Source organism: Crinia signifera, chromosome 8 (genome assembly GCF_055691185.1).
Source record: "Crinia signifera chromosome 8, ASM5569118v1, whole genome shotgun sequence".
NCBI classification, from domain to species: domain Eukaryota; kingdom Metazoa; phylum Chordata; class Amphibia; order Anura; family Myobatrachidae; genus Crinia; species Crinia signifera.
In genome coordinates, this window is record NC_139224.1 from 123,163,504 (window position 1) to 123,184,820 (window position 21,317).

Sequence of the window (21,317 nt, forward strand, 5' to 3'; positions counted from 1 at the left end):
TGTCCCCTGGCTTCTATGATTAGCTACATCCTCACAGGATGCGCTTGGAACTGTGGGATAGATGTATGAAGCAGTGATAAGGGAGGGAAAATGAGCCAGAGGAGAACTGGCCCATGGCAACCAATCAGCACTGAAGTAACATTTATAATTTGCATTATATAAAATTATACAGAGCAGCTGATTGGTTGCCATGGGCCACTACTACTCTGGCTCACTTCTCCTCCGTTATAAAATTGCTTCATAAGATACATATACCCCTGTGTCACCTGCAGTGTGTGTTTATGACCCTGTACACAGATGTGGTCCTAGTTAAACGCCACCTCTGCATTCCATGTGGTTCATTTTCCACAACCTCATGTGACTTCTTCAGTATCAACACCTCTTTGCCCAAAGTTCACTGCTCCTAACCTTTCCCACTGTATAAAGTTTCTTCTGTCAATATACAGCTGTTGCTAAGCAATAGCCACTGCCTTTCCAAAACTCCAATACCAATAGATGGGAAGATCAGTATTGGCAATTTGCTATCTATGAATTATTATCAAACTTATCTTGACAAAACTTATCTTAACAACACTAAGACACATCTGTTACCTCATGATAGACACTTCCCTGTATGTATGGAGGGTTTCAAAGCTTAATACAAAGCAGAAACATATGGTTATATTTAAAAACTCCACAGTGACTCTGTTTTATGTCAGAAAAATATTCCTCCTGAAGTGATAGGCATTTACACGCAGGTCACTGAATCCGCAGCAAACGTCTTAAGGTATGGGGAGGCCATCTTGGTTCCACAAAATGCACCCAGGTGTTCTGCCTGTACTGAAAATGATCCCAAACAATTATTCACGATTATAACTTTTGCGTAAAATATTCTCTTGGGACAAGAATCTCAACACAATCATGTATTTCAGAAGGAATTCATGCTACGTGTGTAATTCTACTTTTAAAGCGAATGATGATTTGAAATAGACATGGCCTGTTATATTTTGGAGAAATAAGATGCACTTGGACATTCTTTCCATACCAGCATGAAAATACTTCAATTTACATTACAAAAAGAAGCAAGGAAACTGAAATAGCTCTTGGGGCCAAGATTACTTTTTTTGGTACTAAAGATAGATTTGTTGTTATAAGTATATTGGATATCACTGTACTGTACCTGATCATCCACTTTTACATCATTTGGCTTCAGCAGACGTGAAATCCAGGACTCTCCTCTGTCCTCTAATCCGAAACAGAAGAAAAGGGTCATAAATATTTTCACAGATGTTAGTAATTCAGTTACCAAAGCATATTTTATTTGCGTACAGTGCAGGGCACCAAATCACATTGTTTATATCTAATCTCTGTCTGTTATTCAAAGAAAGTAGGAACTTTATAACTGCGTTTCATGTTGCGAGATTTCAAGCTAGTTTGAGGTCACTTATTGTGGGAATCAAGAAGTGAAAATGCCTCTCCATTAGTGATCAAAAAGATTGTCTAGCAACGCATTCTAAAGTCTTATTTCTTCTCAGCAAGACTTTCTCCGATTAGCACTGTGGGGCCCCTGAAGTGAAACACATGAAGAACCTTCTTTATTCATCTGCAAAATGTGCATAATATTTGTGTTTGCATACCCTAAGTTCTAAACTCAAGAAAATAAATGGAAATTGATGGACATTATGCTAAATATTAAAATAAATACATGATTCTGGACAAAATTGGGGCATGTATCATTGCATCTCTAAAGCTGCAGTAGCGGAGGTGAAAATGGGGCACCAGTAGGGGGTTTTACAAAAAGGCCCCTTGAAAAATCGCCCAGGATTAGGAGCGAAACGCGTTAGAAGGAATCAGCACTTTTTATTTAATCACTGGAGGTTCTGTGACCGATTCTTCAATGCTTTTGGAGGTACAAGTTTGCATTGGCTGGAGACATGCATCAATAGCACATTGTGGCTGTTGGTATAAGTAATAGAGATGCCGCTCTAGGCTGGGAGATCCAGAGTACCTGGCTACGGATTTGCATCTCAAATCGAATGCTGTACCGGCAGAACAAGTGGCAGTGGAGGTGTGAAAATGGATCAGTTGGAGCCACACACCCTTATTGTAGCCATTACTATACTTAATAAAAGTGCCGGGAGATCCCGAGTATCTGCCCACTGTTATTACTTTAAAACCAGGGGATCCGGAGTGCATGATCTACATGGTAACAATATTCCTATGTGAATACTTAATCAGTGGAGAATCTGTAAAATAAATACGTAACCGCTAGCAGCAGGCACTCTCCTCTCCTTAGTACAGCATCCGGGGTGCCCTGTCAAATGTTGAATGTACATACACCTCCTGGGACCGGCACTCCATGTTATCATAACACCAGCTTGTTATGTATTTTTATATATATTTAAGACAGCTTAGTCCTTATCTGCTCCGGCCTCCAATCTCTGTCCCTCTCTCCATATTCAGTAAGTTTGAAACAGATCATTTTGCCTTCACTCTCTGATAAGGAGTAATTTGGTTCGTCGAATGGCCTCTAGTGGTCACTATTTCAACTCAGTGGTGAGGAGTTTTTTAGCCTTTTATATAAACAGGTTGAGTATCCCTTATCCAAAATGCTCGGGACCAGGAGAATTTTGGATAACAGATTATTCCGTTTTTCGGAATATTTTAATATTTCAATGATGAATTTTGAAGTATCTCGCATTTATGCTGTATAAACACATAATATACACACAAATATATTTTATTACCACATAAAATACACACAAATATATTTTATTTGTTCAAAAAACAAGGTTTCAAAACGTGAAACAAAATGTGTGTACTATCTCAGCACTGAATTTGAATGCCAAGCAATCATTGTCTTGCACATATATAGTGCCAGTTACACATCATGTCCCCAGTGATGCTGTTACAAATGTCCCCAGTGAGTTTTTAGCAAAAAAAATAAAAATTTTCACTTTCTGGAATGTCTGGTTTTCGGAATAATTCGGATAACGGATATTCGGATACGGGATACTCAACCTGTGTATATATATATATATATATATATATATATATATATATATATATATATATATATATATATATATATATATATAGCAACAGTTCAGCCAGCGGCACTCGCATATAACAAAAACACTGACTCAGCGAGCTCAGTTGAATGACATGTTTCGGTTTTATTAACCGTCCTCAGGTATCTGAGGACGGTTAATAAAACCGAAACATGTCATTCAACTGAGCTCGCTGAGTCAGTGTTTTTGTTATATGCGAGTGCCGCTGGCTGAACTGTTGCTATTTATTCACTGAATATCGGAAGGCACCGCAACTGATGTACGGCTGTTTTGGAGACTTAGAGTGCCGGCTATTTCCTTTATCTATATATATATATATATATATATATATATATATATATATACATATACATATACAATAAATGTGAAGTTTTCACTTCTTTTGAACTTCATGCTGCAGTGTCGTGTCATTCCTGTGTTATGGGATCCTGGACGTATATATATATATATATATATATATATATATCTAAAGAGAGAGAGAGAGAACATTATAAAATGATGATGTGTTCATTTTTTAGGCTCACTGTAACATTTAATTCCTTAAGTGTTCATATTCTTCTAACAATTTGTGCTTGTCTTCTTTCCACAGTCACCAAACAGCATAAGATTTGGAAAAGGGACTGAAAAGTTCCTGTTCATGGATAAATTAGTGATTGAAAACATTCCCTCAACGCAGGAGAGCTTGATCAAGTGGGCCTCTGTTGAGAATTACACGGTGACATCCTACACGTACGCACCAGTGGCAAACAAATTCCACATTAAACTTGATGACATAGGTAAGAAGAAAATATTCAATATTTGTACATGTAAAGTAAGTTGTATATGATATCATTGTAATCTTATATGAACCGGAACATCTGTACTTTTCTGGTAGTGCCACTGTAGCAAAAACAGCATAAATCTGAGACTGTTCTTCAGTACTCTAAATTAAATTTTTCCGCTCTTTTATATGCAAATAAATTAATGGTACTTGTTTCCTAGCACGGCGCCCAGATTTCCTACGTACGGAACCGTAGTGAACTTGCATCGCATCGCATCGCATCGCATGGGCCATTATAGCGGCATGCGATGCGATTTTTTTATGTAATTTTTTCTATCCTCATTGTACCCCACTATATTGCATTGCATTGCATCGCATGCGTTTTTATAGGGTGTGCGATACCATGACAATAGGTATACAATAATATGATTGTATGTCCCAAAAATAGGTTTAACACACCCTCCCCCCCCCCCCCACTATCCACGCCACCCCGAAGCGTGGCGAGCAGCGGCGGAACGCGTCCTCCGACTTTTTTCATTACCCCATTATCCACGTGGGCATGGAGTTGATTTGTATATAGTGTGGCGAGCCACCGAGCCCGAAGCGTGGCGAGCACAACGAGCCCCGCGAGGGGACGCGGGTTACTTTTCATGTATTCCGCGTCCCCTCGCGGGGCTCGCTGCGCTCGCCACTCTTCGGGCTCGGTGGCTCGCTGGGCTCGCCACACTATATATCATCAACTCCACGCCGACATGGATAGTGGGGTAATGAAAAAGTCGGAGGACGCCCTAAAATGGCCCATGCGATGCGATGCGATTTCCCTACGCAGAATAGCCCACTAAGCAAATTGCTTAGTGGGCGCCATTCTAGGAAACAAATACCAAATTAAATCAAATATTTACATTTGAGTTAATTTATTTGTTTGCAATTTCAGGCTAAACTCTTTTTTTGTACACATTATCTTAGGACTACTCTTTTCACTGGCAGCGAAGTTTACATCTTTTATTTAGTACAAGGGTTCTCAAGCTATTTTTTGCCATGCAGCAGACAGCACATGCATGGCAGCATTGTGGGGGCACAAAATGATGCGAGGAGTCTGCAGTAACAGACAATTCAACTGATTTTCAGACTCCTTGGGTCACAGCAACATGAAGTCGTGACCCCATGCGGAGTTGGTGGAAACCCTTTGGGGTCAGGACCCACAGTTTGAGAACCGCTGAGTTAGTATATCCACAACAAACCTTCAATAGAGCTGGAGGATTATCTAAAACTATGTTGATGATATTCCAGTTACCTTTAACAGCACAAGAGACATGTTTTAAAAAAATATAGAAAGAAAAAAAATTATTTAAACAAAATAAATTTATCTTTGACTTAGAAATAGTAAATATTTAACTGATGATTTTAGAATTTGTTTCCTTTCACATTGCTAAAGAAAAATACAAAAATAAACCCACTCATTTACCTATATTGCTGAATCATTTTGCAAATTTTCCAGAACAATACAGTACATTTTTTTTTTACTATTGATAACCCAAATTAAATTTCCTGATGGATTTTCTATAGATTAGCAGGTTTGGTTAGAGTATGCTAATTTATGATTATTATTATTTTTATTATGGATACCGAATATGAAACCCTAAGGTGCAGCAACATTTTTTATTGTCCATCGTTGCATTTTGGGTCTACACTTTAGATGAGTCTTCATGCCACTGCTCCATGACTGTACCCTCATTTCAGCTTCGGTTAAGGCTCAATAGACATACAGTACACAGACCCATATATTTCATATGACTAAAAGATGCACTGTAAATAAAAATACAACTTGTATAAAAAAAAGCTGCAAACTGCAATTACATCTCACTTAGCAAATAATTTATTGTACATTCTGCCCAAAAAAATGAAAAAAACTGCCACATTGAAAATAAATTCTAAAAAACAGACCTGATCGCAAAACACCTTTCTTCTCTAATTGAGAAAACCATGTGCACTGCTGGTGGGTAGATGTAACATGTGCAGGGAGAGATAGATTTATGTGAGTTATTTTGTTTCATGGCATGGTAAATACTGGCTGCTTTATTTTTACAATGCAATTTAGATTTCAGTTTGAACACACCTAACAAAATCTAACTCTCTGCACATGTTACCTCAACATGGTTTTGTCCATTTGATAATAAAAGTTATTTGCACAATGTTCCCTATCATTCCAATAGCCAAATATCTGCATTGTTAAGAATTTTTTTGAAAATAAAAGTACTACTATTTTTGTTGTGGACCATTTTAAAACCATATATTTGTGTTGCGCAGAGATGAACGATGAAGAGAACCATACTCTTTCTCCTGAACTGCTTGATTTGCTTCGCATCGGTAACCCGAATGTGGAGTTACCTATAGGACGGGAAGGGTTTGGACTCATAACAGAAGACATGATACCTATGATACTGCAAGACAACAGCAAGGATAATCCTGAGGAAGTGCAGGGAAATATTAACGTGGCCTTGTCTGTGAAGTGTGATGAGGACAAGATGGTGGCAGCTATAGAAAAGGGCAGTTTGGAGGTGCGTAACATTTTGTTATTGGTTTTGTGAATGATTAAACATGTGATTACAGCCAATTTAAATCATTTGGTAAAGAAATAACTCAAGATGTGGTTGCTTTCATTCTCCTGGTTGTGTGAGCTTGGCACGGAGAAGGATGGGAAGTGGTAGTAATATCTGGCATAATATGTACTACATGCATGCACAATTGGAATCATGGGGACTATTGGACTTTGTGGGAGAGTCACCATGCTTCTGGATGGTTGCATAGAAATGATCTTGTTTGGTTGGCCAACTGGTGCAGGAGAGTAGCAATAGCATTATGGAATACAAGACTGCTCTTGATTGACATCCGCTTATTTTGATTGTATCCTTTAGAAAATACAACTAATGTTCTGTTGGCATTTCTTATGTAGTTGATTACAGTTGTAGGATGGATTAGTCAAGTAGTAGCTCAGAAGTTTTAAAACCTAACATGTATTTTGGTAAGAACTGAGCATGTTCAGTTTGTGTAAAGGTAGATTTTTTTTGTTGTTGTCAATAATGGTTTTCTCATTTAGCGGTTTTAGGAGGTCACTCTGGTTTGTTCTCACCGTTGTGAATTCGCAATGGTGAGCGATGTTTATGGGCTGTGCATGCGCATATACGCCTATGCGCATGTGCAGCCCATCTGTGTGAGCGGATGCGGCAACTTGTGAAGTCGCTGACCCGATCACACAGATTAGTGCGGGTGGTTGCCGCAGACTGCAGTCACGCCCAGGGAAATGCCCAGTGTCCCCATGAAAATGCGGGGCGTTCCCATGGTAACTCGCCAATGACACCCTCTGTCTTCCCGTAAAAGGTAGCCAGATTATCTGAGATTTGCAAGCACCTTAGAAATTATTTTGTTACCCACGCAAGCTGCGTATGGATGTGTATGCAAAACATCCATTTACATGCATGCAGGGACATTCACGGTGCGTGCGTGCGGGGGGGGGGGCGTTTGTGCGGGTGGCAGGCGGTGTTTAATTGACTCGCAAAGCTGCGAATTTCAAGCAGAATGGCCTCCTTAGATTGTTAATGTTCAATCCTCACTACACGCTTCAGTAGCCATCTTGTAGTCCAGGTTATAAGAATGTCTACTGAACCTGCCTAATTCTTTCGTTTGCACAAAATGCAAAATGAGAGATAAAGGTGGAAGCTATGTTGAGTGAATGGATGTTACACCTGTCTGAATAATTGACAGCAATAAAATCACTCGGAGCTCTAGAAGTCAAACTTTTGGATCCAAAAATAAGATTAATAATCTCACATTGTAATCTGTTGAGTAGCCTTCCTTTAAATGCTTGCTTATTTTATGTATTTTATTGCAGTATTTTGCTATTTAGATGTAGAAGTGCACGCCTTAAGTTATAATGGTGTATTCTTGATCTGTGATTGTAGCTGTTTACTTGTTGCATCCTTTTTAAGGCCAATGAATACGTAGGGACAGAGCTATCTCTACTCGACCCAGTTTGCAGAGCAAGAGAAAATGCCACTCATTTTATCTTAGAGTCTTCCCTGACGGAATGTGGAACACAGCACAGAGTTGATGACTTAAGCATTATTTACTACAATACTGTAAGTAGTTAACCTAGCTGTTAGCGCTACTTGAGGCATTTCGCGATTTCCCATAGGGAACAATGTTAAATGTCTCAATTGACCCGATTTCCCATAGGGAACAATGTTAAATGTCTCAATTGACCCGATTTTTCTGTTCAATGCCTCAATTGACCCGATTTTTCCATAGGAAATAATATTAAATGGCCCACAGAGGCCAAATAGCCACCCTGAAGTGTGAAATGGCCCCCACAATTGTTAACGCCACCCCACGATCAACGTGAACCCGAAGCGCAGCGAGCCCGCGAGGGGCGGCAGTACGCGTCCTACGACCTTTTCATACCCCCACTATCCACATCGGCGTGGAGTTGAGAATAGAATAGTGTGGCGAGCGCAGCGAGCCACCGAGCCCGAAGCGTGGCGAGCGGACGCGGATACCTTCACAAGTAAACGCGTCCCTTTGCGGGCTTCACAGGTATCCGCGTCCCCTCGCGGGGCTCGCTGCGCTCGCCACGCTTCGGGCTCGGTGGCTCGCTGCGCTCGCCACACTATTCTATTCTCAACTCCACGCCGACGTGGATAGTGGGGGTATGAAAAGGTCGTAGGACGCGTACCGCCGCCCCTCGTGGGCTCGCTGCGCTCGACCGCGCTTCGGGTTCACGTTGATCGTGGGGTGGCGTTAACAATTGTGGGGGCCATTTCACACTTCAGGGGGCCTATTTGGCCTCTGTGGCCCATTTAACATTGTTTCCTATGGAAAAATCGGGTCAATTGAGGCATTCAACAGGAAAATCGGGTCAATTGAGACGCATCGCGTCGGTCGCGTCGCACCCGATTTTTTAGTGCATTCAATGCCCGCGATGGCCGCAATGGGCGCCGTACTAAGTAAAGAGTACTGAGTTTTTGTACCCTCACAACCTAGGCCAGTTACCTGCATCACATTTTGCTTCCAGACATGGGCCTTGTGTCCTGCAGTGTGACAGGCGCAGCAGCAGCCAGCAGCCACAGAGGACAGCAGGAGATGTACAGCAGGGAGAGCGCCTCTCCTGCCCAGGGCCTCCCTGCTTTGCATCCTCTGCTGAGCGGGTAGCACCAGCCCTGCTTGTATCCTAAGACCACACGACATTCACAGCAACTGCCCATGCGTACACTGATAGCACTTACCAGAGTTTCCATTTCATGGGCATTCCCTCACAGTAAAGTGGTACCTACATTATAGTCAGGTTATTGTGCACCATAAATACATATTTCTACAAACATTCTTTGAGCACTCAACATAGTTTATGTGTATATTTACTTCTTTCTATCATTTTCCACATGAGCTGTGACTTCATATAATTACGCTGATCCAGTCCATGCTATAAAATGGCTGGTCTGGCTATACAATGCTCTATAAAACAAATCTCTTGAAATCTCTCTATTTAAGGCTCAGATATAACCTAAATCCTCCCCTTGACATAAGTATTGTTCACACGAGAGGACAGCTTCCTCCCAAGAGCTCAATCTATGTGTGTATATAAAACCCACATGTTCCCTTTTCCCTTGCTGAATTCATCATTTCCACGAGCTCACAAACAATCTGGTTTTCTAATGACTTGGTTTTGTCCACTGGTCATTTAAGCTATTTTATTTTTTGGGGGGTTATTCAATCTAAAAGGAGGCAGCGGAAAAGCAATCAGGTGTGTTTAGCTAGAAAGCCTTTTTGTTTGATGTTATTCTTATAAAAAGCCGTCACACTGACAGCTTTTTCTATGATGTTACAGATTGTTATACAGCTGTCACCACCCACTGAGGGAAGTGGCTGGCCTAGCGATTACGAGGATTTGGATTCTGGAGATAGCGGTTTTCCAGGAGACGCAGATGAAACTGAAATAGGTCTTCCCTTCTTGAACCGACCTGAAATTGTGGTGGTACGTGCATGTCAGGATATGTAGGGCTATATTTTCTAAAGTTCTGTATTAATTACAAACCTTTTACCTGTCCCTTAATAAACCCAAATCCCTCTTATTTAAATCCGTCTTTTCCTTTACTGATGTCCGTTTTTGGGGGATTTAGCTTACCCTGTAAGTGTGTGCCTGCTGCTTTAATTTGACTAGCTAGAAACTGTAGTGGTATGTGGTCTTTGTAGCTATGTATGCGGTTTATGTTCCTTTTTTGGTGCATGGCCATAAATAATGGTTAGACATAAATTACTATGTATAAATATTATCAGTACATATGGAAGAGGGTGTCTGTTATTTGACAGTCTGTACCTCTGTTCACTTGAAATAGACAACTAGGCAGCCTTGTACTCCCCTTCAGATTTAAATGCTCAATCTTAGGGACATTTTGGGGCAGGGCTTTCTTGCTGTGGGAATGTGGGAAAAGTTCTGACTTTTTATTCACGTCAAAATCATATCTCCAAATATAGCCCCAAGAAACTAGATAATAGCAATCATTTTGCTGTTGGACTTTTTGCTGAAACATTTGTCAACTTCAATTATCAAAGTATTTAAAAAGCGATCAGAACCAGGGCCGGCCCTAGGCATAGGCATACTAGGCAATTGCCTAGGGCAGCAGCCTATGCCTAGGGGCAGCAGCTTTGCTGGGCATCACAATGTGGGTGCGGGTGGTACGGCAATTAGCCGCACTCATACCGCACCCCACCTCCGGCTGCTGCGTGGACACGCTACCGCCGCCCCCGCTGACCGGGCTCCAGCAATCACCGCCGCCAGCAATGAAAGCCCGACTTGCTGCCCCGCACGCACCTGTCACTAACTGTAAGTGTGCCCTGCAGAGGGCACAGGAAACACGCAGCGCCTGCGTGTGGATGTCATCACGTCTCTGGGGGCCAGAACTCGGGAGCAGCACTGAGGGGAGGAGACTGGACAATACCCACTACCCAGCCGGCACCGTGAGGGAGTGAGGCACACGCAGTGATGAAGGAGAAGACTGTCACCTGCTTGAGTGATTTGTAGATACAGTATATTACATATCTATAATTGTAATGTGCGCTGCGTGCTAGAGGGATAATGATTATTATGTATAAAAGAAAGAATAGGAAACAGAAAATGCAACTGTGGCTTTAGGGGAAAAAATGGTTGTAAAAATGTTTACACTCTTTTCTGAGAGCATTGTGAGTCCGTGGCTGTTGGAACCTATACTCTCCTTAGCTCTATCTATTGCGGGCTTGCCCTGTGGATGGTTCTGGAGAACAGCGAGAAGCTCTGACCGCTAATTTCCTCCACGCCACCCGATGGTGTTTGGCGCTAGAAATAAGGAGAGTATACTGTAGGTTCCAACACCCACGGACTCACAATACTCTCAGAGAAGAGTGTAAACATTTTTAGAACCATTTTTTTCGGTACTTATGTAGTATCTGGGCTGCCGATTTCTAAATCGGGTCGGATCGGGAGATCGCATCGCATCGCATGCGACCATGCGATTCGATGCGATGCGATGCGATGACCCGATTTTTCCATAGGAATCAATGTTAAAATGGACTGAGTCCATTTTAACATGGAATTCAATGGGAAAAATGGGTCCTTTTCATACCCCTACTATCCAAGTGGGCATGGAGTTGGATATAAACCTGTGGCGAGCGTAGCGAGCCACCGAGCCCGAAGCGTGGCGAGCGAAGCGAGCCCCGCGAGGGGACGAATACCGTCCCCTCGCGGGGCTCGCTTCGCTCGCCACGCTTCGGGCTCGGTGGCTCGCTACGCTCGCCACAGGTTTATATCCAACTCCATGCCCACTTGGATAGTAGGGGTTAGGGATGCCAATCCCGGGATCGGGATCGGCGGGATCCCGGGATTTAGGGCATTTTTGGCCGGGATTTGAATCCCGGGATTGGAAGCTCCAATCCCGGGATTACGGGATTCAAATGCGCATTTGTGCACCGCTGAGCGGGCCGGGGAGGAGGCAGTTAACTTAATGTCCGGGCAGACGCGGCGGTGTTTTAACACTGTGGTTGCGCAGCGTGACCTCTAACATCACGCTGCGCTGCCTGGCAACAAGGTTGTGTGGCTGTGCAGCGTGATGTGAGAGATCACAACACGCTGCACAGCCACACACTGATTGGCCGGACACCGCGTTACCCGCCTCTTCCCCGACCCGCCGAGTAACAGAAGGTCTCCTCCAGCACGTCTGGCCGGGCACCGGACACCCACGTCTGGCCGGGCACCGGACACCTACAGTAGTTACATGCCTCCTCCCCGGCCCGCCGAGTGCGTCAGCTCGCATCCTCCACCACATTTTTTATGCTGACAGGTATTTTATAAATGATTGGGCATATCAGGAGGCCAATCCCGGGATCCTGGGAATCCCGGGATTGACCATTTTTCAATCCCGAATCCCGGGATTGAAAAAATGGCCCGGGATTGGCCTCCCTAGTAGGGGTATGAAAAGGACCCATTTTTCCATAGGAATCATTTTAACATTGATTCCTATGGAAAAATCGGGTCATCGCATCCGATATCGCATCCGATATCGGATGCGATGCGATGCGATATCGCATCGCATCGCATCTGATTGTATGCCTTAACTTAAGGCATACAATCAAAAAATCGGCAGCCCAGATACTACATAAGTACCTTTTTTTCTTCTACATGCCCATTTTCTTTCTTACGGTTTCCTATTCTTTCCTTTATTAATCATTATCCCTCTAGCACTCACTTTATATTTGAAATGTATATGTAAAACCAGATGGCCACATACTTGTATATAAATCCAAAGGACGATCATGTAGCAAACCAGCACATCCATAGGGATCAACACCCTGACGGCCCGTTTCGGTTCCTCAAATCTGAGAGAGCTACATGGGTACCGAAACGGGCTGTCAGGGTGTTGATTGGCTCACGGATGTCATGGCTGTCTTCAGCTGCTGCCCGTTGATAAGCACCTAATGCCCTTATGACCAATTTTTATGTTTTTTCTAGGCTTTATTATTGAATAAATAGATGAATTATTTGAATGGATGTGCTGGTCCTTGCTACATTATCCGCTGCGCACCCTCATGTGACGCAGGCGGCTCAGTGCTCACACTGACACACTGTCTGTCCCGTGCTAGGAGAACTGGAGGAGGGACAGCACGTAGTAGTATAGAGACAGTCATTAGTGTAGTGATGATTATAGAGGGGTCAGTAATGTAGTTGTGGGTATAATGGGGTCAGTAATGTAGAGTAGTTCTAACGCTGCTGCTGGGGGGCACCAACCTAAATCTTGCCTAGGGCATCAAATTGGCTAGGGCCGGCTCTGATCAGGACGAACCACGTATGTTTATTCAAATGTCAATCAAACCCCTCTCTTTGTGTATATACATGTGGCCAAATATGCAAGGACTGAGATGTTTACTTTCAGAGCCCATGCTAGCTCTCAGACATATTGATGCGTCCTAATATTACGCCATTAGATGCACAATCAAAAATCGCATAAGTCCTATGGCAGGTGCAATTGCTCCATCTGACTACAGTATGCATCTGTGAATACAGCTGCTTCCATTGACACACCTGCAACACTCCCATAATGCACCCACTGAACGAACCATTATTGCTTGCACTAGTGGCCACCTCCCAGTCATTGCCCGGGAGCGCCCATCACTTTAAAGCCACTGTTCTGGTGCCATCTGTGCCAGTTGCAGAATCACCTTTGTGCTGTAGCGGTTGTCAGACATTTTACGCAGTTCTGAACCAGGGTAAATGGGCCTATGTTCTCAGTGTACTGTGGAATTATGTATTTTATATTGTGTAAAACGCTCAATAAAACAGGTTTGGGGAATAAATGGAGCGTATATGGATTAGACATTGCTCGTGTTCATATTTACAGCAATGTTTTAGGTTTGTGCGACTAAATAGTGAAAATAAAACTCTTTGTTTTCAGTGCTGTGCTGTGTTCCACATACCACCAGATAAGAGAGTAACTGAATGGTACATGCGGAAATATGCTCTGATTTGGGATTTACAGCTTGAATGTACTTGTGTTCTTAAATTCATTGTTTTTCCAATACATTGGTACCGCAATTTGTAATCAGATATAACCGCGATCATTGTTGCTGCAATAAGGCTGCTAGCACCCATTTGGCACAGCAAGTCACACATGGCGATGGGTGCACGCCTTTTTCCATGCATGTCACAGGTGGCAATTGGCGCAACAGCGATGAGCACGGCTATATCTGTATGTATGGACATTACAAAAGGTAAAATGGCTAGCAGTATTTCTTTCAAGTCACTTGTCTAGAACCGGAATCTACTGACATGATTATAAAATAATAGTATTTACCACAGTAGACTGTTTTAGCGGGGTGCTGCATCCTGCCCAAATTTATAGTGGCAGAATGTGCTGTGCCATGCTAAAGCAGTTTGCCATGTGCCTTCCCCAGCCGCCGGCCACAGTGTCTCACAGGTGGGAAAAGTTGCACTTACCCATCACTACCAGGTAAATAGATGCTGTGCACATGCACACAACATTTATTTATAGTCCAGGGTGAGCTTGGGGTTAGCCCTTTCAAATGATTCTCCTGTTGGATAATAATTGTAAACTGTGTCCCACTACTAATTAGCTATGCACAACTCCTACACATAGGCCCTTCTGTATTGTTGTGCTGATGGTGATGTCACTTGGTGATAAACAGTACTCCTAGCTATGGGGAAGTGAAGAATAGACTATTTGCTATTGACCACCTTCCATTGGTTTTATTTCCTGTGACAAATACTGTACTGTATTTTATTTCCATTTTGTCTGTAGTTTAACTGCACAGTGCCACAGGATACCATGCCTGCCTCTGACCTTCATCCCTACGCCACAATGGACAACGTTACGTTTAACATGGAGCTGCACAAAACAGATCTGTTCAATACTCTCTCTCAGAACCTCTTCTCTGTAGCTGAAAATGGGCAGGTCTATGTGGAGGTAAAGTGTTATATTCCAGGACAATTATGTAAAGGAGACATGTTAGTGATGTGTATACTGAAATAAAGTATAAAGATGTTCCGATGCAAACTCTGTGAGCCACCATTAAAGCTTTACACCGACATAATAATCTAAAAATGTTGGTATATGTTTTTATTTGTTTACCCACGAGGTGCAAAGTGTGACACAGTGGGTCTGATTCAATATGGATCGGTAATTAGGTATTTTGCAAATGTAGCAACTATTGAATGACCAAACATGCATACTGTTTGCATTGCGCATGCACTGTTAGTGACTGAAAATGCAATCGGGTCATAAACACAATTCAGCCGCAGATTGACTGAAATCCTGCCGTTTTATGGGTCTGAAGAAAACAGCCGCGCCCAGGTGGTTTTAAGTTGGATCTCTGACATTGGAGCTGACCACTTCCAGCCCATCTCAGTTGCAGATTAGTGGTAGCCTGAGACCTACTCAGCCGACAAAGATTCTTCAATGTTCAGGGATTGGCTTATGGATCTGCAAGTGGATAGAGAACTGCGTTGTATTTGCACATTTGCACGGGGCGTTTTTCTCTGTCTGGGCAGCAGCTTGCTGTTCGGAGTCAACTGCATCTTTTCAGATGTAGGATCCAAGCTGATTTATACCCAATGTACTGTAAATGAAAAAGGAAGAAATACATACAGATGGGGCAGGCTTCATCCTGGCTGGCGGATCGCCAGAACGTCCCCACTGGCGATCCGCCAGCAGCCTCGCCATCCATCAGACTGAGACGCGCGTGCATCTCACGCGCACGTGCGTCTCAGTCTCCGTCGGCGGGGCGATGTTATGCGATTGGTTGCCCTTTGCAACATCAGATGTGAAATAGAACTTCCATCTTAGTAAATTCCCCCCCCTTAGGACTTGTATCACATGGAGGATAGATGTATATGGACGCATCTGTAGATTCCTTTTATACCTTAACGATGCAATCATTAATAGAAGCACTACACAGAAAAGAAAGGCCAGTAGATTCCTGGCACTACAGATAATGCACAAACACTGTGGCACTGTTTCACACAACTTTACAACTGTGGAGCAATACACAGTAGAGCAGGCATGTCCAAACTATGGCCCTCCAGCTGTTGTAAAACTACAAGTTCCATCATGCCTTGCCACAGTTTTGCTATTAGAGGATGCTAAAACTATGGCAAGGCATGCTGGGATGTGTAGTTTCACAACAGCTGGAGGGCCACAGTTTGGACATGCCTGCAGCAGAGCAATGGCATTGTTTACAAATCTGAATATGGTAATAATTTCCATCTCTGTATTTGCAGGTCTCTTTAACCAAGGCAGTGAAGGAATTGAGCTTCTCCATCCAAACCTGTTTCGTTTCTCACTCTTCCAATCCTGATATCCTAACCCAGTACACAATCATAGAGAATATTTGTCCGAAAGATGAATCTGTTAAATTTTACAATGTGAAAAGAATGAATGAACTGCAGGAACAAACGGAGAAGAAGCGGTTCAGCTTCATGTTTAAATCCATGTTTAACACTTCTTTACTCTTCCTGCACTGCGAGCTGACCCTGTGCACAAATAAGGAAGGAGGAATAGAGAATCTGCCTATGGTGAGCTTTGGGTCTTTTATCTCACCCGTCATTCGGCGCTACAGTCACCCAAAGCTGTATGTATGTATTACATGACTTGTATCACATGTAGGATAGATGGATGTATGTGGTTCCATCTATATAGGCCCAAATAACAAATAGTAAGAAAATGTGACAGTATGGTTCCATACTGCAGGTGTCGTCGTGCTCTCCACACGGCAGGGACGGTGCTGTTCATGGCTGCCGCGGGTGATGGTTTCAGGCTGCATGTGAGATCTCGCACATGTGCACTGGAGCCGGCAGGTCAGGGTGACACAGCACATGTGCCATGTGCTCTAGAGTTCATCGGAGGGGGTTTGTTTTCACTACCCCCTTTTTGGCAAACAAGATGTGAATACATGTTGTCGATGTAACTTCCTGCTGTGCCACCATAATGAGGCAGCCCTCCCCCCATTTAACCTGTCGCTGTAAAGTTTCTTGTGCCCTAATGTATATGGACTGACATGCCTTTGTAAATATTACCCCTTCACGGATACAAATATAAATGTTACTGTCCTGGATTAGCCCCTTCCAACCACCATCCATAATGCATAGGGATGCTGTCAGCATACCTCCCAACTGTCCCGATTTTTGCAGGACAGTACTTCTTTGTGACTTTCCTGCATCCTACCCAGGGCCAGCAGTGTCCTGTGGCGGCGGCGGGGGGGCAGCTCTGCTGCTGGGAAAAGACTCCGTGAGTCAGAGGGCCTGGGGGCTTTGCCAGCAGTTTACACAGTGCTGGCCATGCCCTCGTAGTGCCACAAAATGGGGGCATGGCTGGCAGCCACCGCACCCCCACAAAACCACATCCCCTTTGTCACAGGCCACACCCCTTTTAGGGGATATATATACGAGCCTCTGCCGTGCGAGTGTCCCGATCCTCAAGTTATACTGTACATTTTGGGAGGTATGTGTCAGTGTATATAGGCCCTGCCCATCCCACTCCTGGAACCAGGCCATTACACACCTGGATCTCGCACCCTTCGTGGGCAGATATTAGCATGAATCCGCACAAAATTAAAAAAAGAGTATGGTACAGCGCTGTGTTGAATTTAAATGTACATTTATTTTAAAAAGTATACAATTTCATGGCCAACAATAGACAGACAAGACTTACAACATATATAAAGCTATTAGTCCATTCCCATCTCAACCAAACTGGTTAGTAATTCATTGTAGAATACTTTAATCAGCGCTCATTATCATTTGTATTTCTTTTTTCCGCACAAAATTACTCTGACTTCTACCGGGTGCTGCCGTGATTCCCATCCATACGATCATTGCTTTTAACAGGATTGACCCCTTTATCTCTCTCCACTCTCCAAAGCTTAGTAAATAGACCCCCTTGACAATAATGATTCAGAATTAAGGGGTAGATGTATGAAGCAGTGATAAGGGAGGAGAAGTGATAAAGTGCCCGGTACTTTATCACCGGCCAATCAGATCCTAACTGTCCCTTTTTAAACCCAGCCTGTTACTTAACAGTCAGGAGCTGGCACTCTATCACTTCTTCTCCCTTATCACTGCTTCATACATCTACCCCTAAGTCCCTTAGTTTGTTGGTTTGCACAGTGAGTGAGTGAGGCTGGTCCTGTGTATATCTATCTGCTCCAGTGGTGGGGGTCCCATGTTGCTCTTCTGAGCGCACACAAGTGCCAGTAAATGCACAATGGAGATTCAGTCCCTCTGTGATAGGATAAGAAGCCCCTGTCAGGGCTCCAGCAGGCAGCAGATGTGTATACACACGCACACAGTCGCACACAAGCTGAGGCACTGCGTTAAGCCTGTATTTGCTCTTTCTCAAATTACCTCTATAGTGGATAATTACTGGCACAGAAGGGAACTTTACTTAGTGCTGATTTAGGGCCAGATGTATCAAGCTTCATAAGTGATAAAATGGAGAGTGATAAACAACCAGCCAATCAGCTCCTACCTGTCAATTTTCACTCCCAGCCTTTAGCATGACAGGTAGGAGCTGATTGGTTGGCTGTTTATCACTCTCCATTTTATCACTTATGAAGCTTGATACATCTGGCCCTTAGTTCCTTAGTCCAATTTTGTGATGAGTTTGTACTATGGGGGTTATTCAGACCCGATCGCACCGCTGTGAATTCACAGGCCGCGTGATAATCTAACAACTGCGCATACTTGTGGCTCACAAGACGTGTCAGGGAAAATGCAGGCGTTTGTGAGGAAGGTCTGTGACATCAGCTCCGGCACCGATAAACCTGTTTGTCGTGCACTGGCCGAGTCCTTCAAAATGCACAGACCATCTAAAATCATTAGATGGCGAGTGAGGTGCGTATGAATTAGCTGCCATATACTATGCAGCATCATTTTCCCAAGCTGCGCACATTGATTCGCAGGCTTGTACAGGGTGGGATTCCGTTTTGGCTGGGCAGCAATTACAGGTCGAGTCTCCCTTATCCGTGTATTCTAAAAAACGCTTCCCCCTCCCACCTGCCCTTTTTTTCATACCTACCTCGTCCCCCGGTGTCCTTGGTGGCCTTCGAGATCCTCTTCAGTGGCATCTCCGGTCCCAGGGGTGCATTGCGCGAGTGTGCGGGCGCGCAATGCATTCTGGGGACCGGAGATGCCGCTAAAGAGGATCCTGAAGGCCGCTGTGGACATTGGGGGACCAACGGGGCACCACCAGGGGACTAGATAAGTATGAAAAAAATATATTCCAAAATCAGCAAAAATAACCTTATCCAAAATGCTTGTGGTCCCGAGTATTTTGGATAAGGGATACTCAACCTGTACCTGATCAGGCCTGAATAACCCCCTATGTGACAAGAGCAACAAAATTAGTTTGTTTCATGAGGGAAATACAGATTGCCCCCATAGTCTGAATTGAGTAATCTTAAGTGCTTGTACATGCTACTAGAGTCAAGTAGGTACATTGACAGTTATTTGTGTCAGGTTACTTGTGTGTAGAAGTGTGTTTTGCTTCATTTGTGGAAGGAGGAACACAAGAGGGGATTATATTTCACAGCATGCCCGGGCTCCAGGGACCTGGATTCTAGAATGCAAGACATGACTGGCTTTTATCAAGAACCTTCACTACCCTTCAACATGTTTATTTTGCAATTGTTGCTTGATTTTTTTCCAGTCTATTTCAAGAGTCAGCAAGTTTGGTATCTACTGCAGGCCAAACACATTAATTGGTCCTACGCACTCAATCAAGATGCAATATTCTAGGCTTAGTTACTCTGTATATTTACTATGCTGATAGTAAATGATCTCTTGTCAGTTGCATCATTTTTCAACACCTCTAATGTGTACAGTGAAACCCTTTCCCACAGAATCTGCTGTCACAAGAGGTTGTTTGTTTTGGAGCCTTATGCATCATTAACTTCACCTGTTACTTTATTCCACTTCCTTTGCAACCAAAATAGTAATCCTAAATACAGGACTGAGGGCCTGATGTAAAGATGGCCGCTACTTTGCCCACTTTAGCCTGCTCGAAGAGTCGCGTGCGCATTAATATGCAAATGCTGGTTTAAGCCTATCCTTTTTGTGCTGAGTGCATGCATTGCAGAGAGCAAGCCTTGCGAAGCCCATGTCTGTGCTCCTGTATGCAGTATCATGCGTCACTGATGATTCTAGACAGTCCATCTTCGCTTCACCATTATATTCCCCATTGTGAATATGATGGTGCAGTGTCTCCGTCTGACCATGACCTCTGCAGAAGCAGCTGTGCACCTGAGAATGCACGTGACACTAATATGCACGTGACACATAAATAACTCACATGGCGGATATTTTTTATGGAACCTTTCAATCACCACCCAGGAATGCTCATTACCTTACAGCTCCATTTCTGATACCACCATTCCTGTACACCGTGCACCGTGCACCGTAGGGTTCTTCAGAATAAGTTGAGCTTTTGGCGTAGCAAATAACTGCTCAACTGTGCTACCATCTGCATTGTGCTCCACTAATATCTACCTTTGTAATAGCTATCCATGGCTAAGGCACCTGGGGATTGTGAATATGGGGACAAAGAGACTATGGCTTTCGATTGGTCTTCCTATATCACCATTTTAAGATGGCTTAAAGCAGATTCATGTGAAAATGGTCCAGGGATTTCTAGAATATTAAGGGAGAAAGTAAACCAGTGTCCTTAATAGGAGATGCTCCACCTCATGCACCTTCCACATGAGCTTCCTTCTCCAGTATCTCCCAGGGGCCTGGGGAAAAGTCCTAACGGTTAATTCTTTTATTCTATAATTGAACAATGTCGTGCAGGAAAGCTCTATCCTGCAACAGGGCTAAATATAGAATACACATGCATAAACAAGTGACATGATGGGGGCTGTAGTTCTACAAAAGCAGACAAGCCTACAGGTTATGACTTGTTGTTTTTAACGTCTGATAAGGTGAGCTGCACATTTAATATGTTTTTTTTTTCCTGCCTGTTTTAAAACACTACAACCTGTTCCTTCCCTACATGCTGTTCCAGGTCAGGATGACAGTTGTTGATGCTTTTTATGATACTGAACTGTACACTGAATCCCTTCCTGACCTTGCATTTCTTTGTTCCAGTGTATTGAGCTTGATGAAGCCTGCACTTCCCTTACCAGCAGTATGATACTTTCTATGATGCAGAACAAGAAGACGGTCACAAGGCCACTGGCAGTGATCACGTTAGAGAAACCTCCAGGTAACCGCACATTCTGAAAAGCACACACACAAAATAGCCAAATATTTACTCTAATCTTCATCAACCTTCTTATTAATGAAGTAGTTTTATCACCCGAGCGAGGTGATAAATGCATATGTATACATCAGCAGTCTGTGCAGATGTTATAGGATGGTATAACATGCTTAAAATATTTGGCCCATAGGATTTAGCTTGATGTAAACATTTGAGTACCAA

The 21,317-nt window shown here is 43.4% G+C and overlaps 1 protein-coding gene across 2 annotated transcripts in view; it reads left to right on the forward strand.

Moving 5' to 3' along the window:
- The window catches only part of TGFBR3 (transforming growth factor beta receptor 3), a 199,070-nt gene that overhangs the window by 139,352 nt on the left and 38,401 nt on the right, over positions 1 to 21,317 (forward strand). The window contains exons 8-14 of one of the 2 annotated variants that reach the window (XM_083157112.1): positions 3,640 to 3,826; positions 6,118 to 6,368; positions 7,797 to 7,946; positions 9,689 to 9,835; positions 14,646 to 14,810; positions 16,124 to 16,417; positions 20,984 to 21,101. In XM_083157112.1, coding sequence (XP_083013238.1) covers positions 3,640 to 3,826; positions 6,118 to 6,368; positions 7,797 to 7,946; positions 9,689 to 9,835; positions 14,646 to 14,810; positions 16,124 to 16,417; positions 20,984 to 21,101 — 1,312 coding nt within the window. The remainder of the gene's footprint in view (positions 1 to 3,639; positions 3,827 to 6,117; positions 6,369 to 7,796; positions 7,947 to 9,688; positions 9,836 to 14,645; positions 14,811 to 16,123; positions 16,418 to 20,983; positions 21,102 to 21,317) is intronic. The other variant, XM_083157113.1, reaches the window with a different exon arrangement.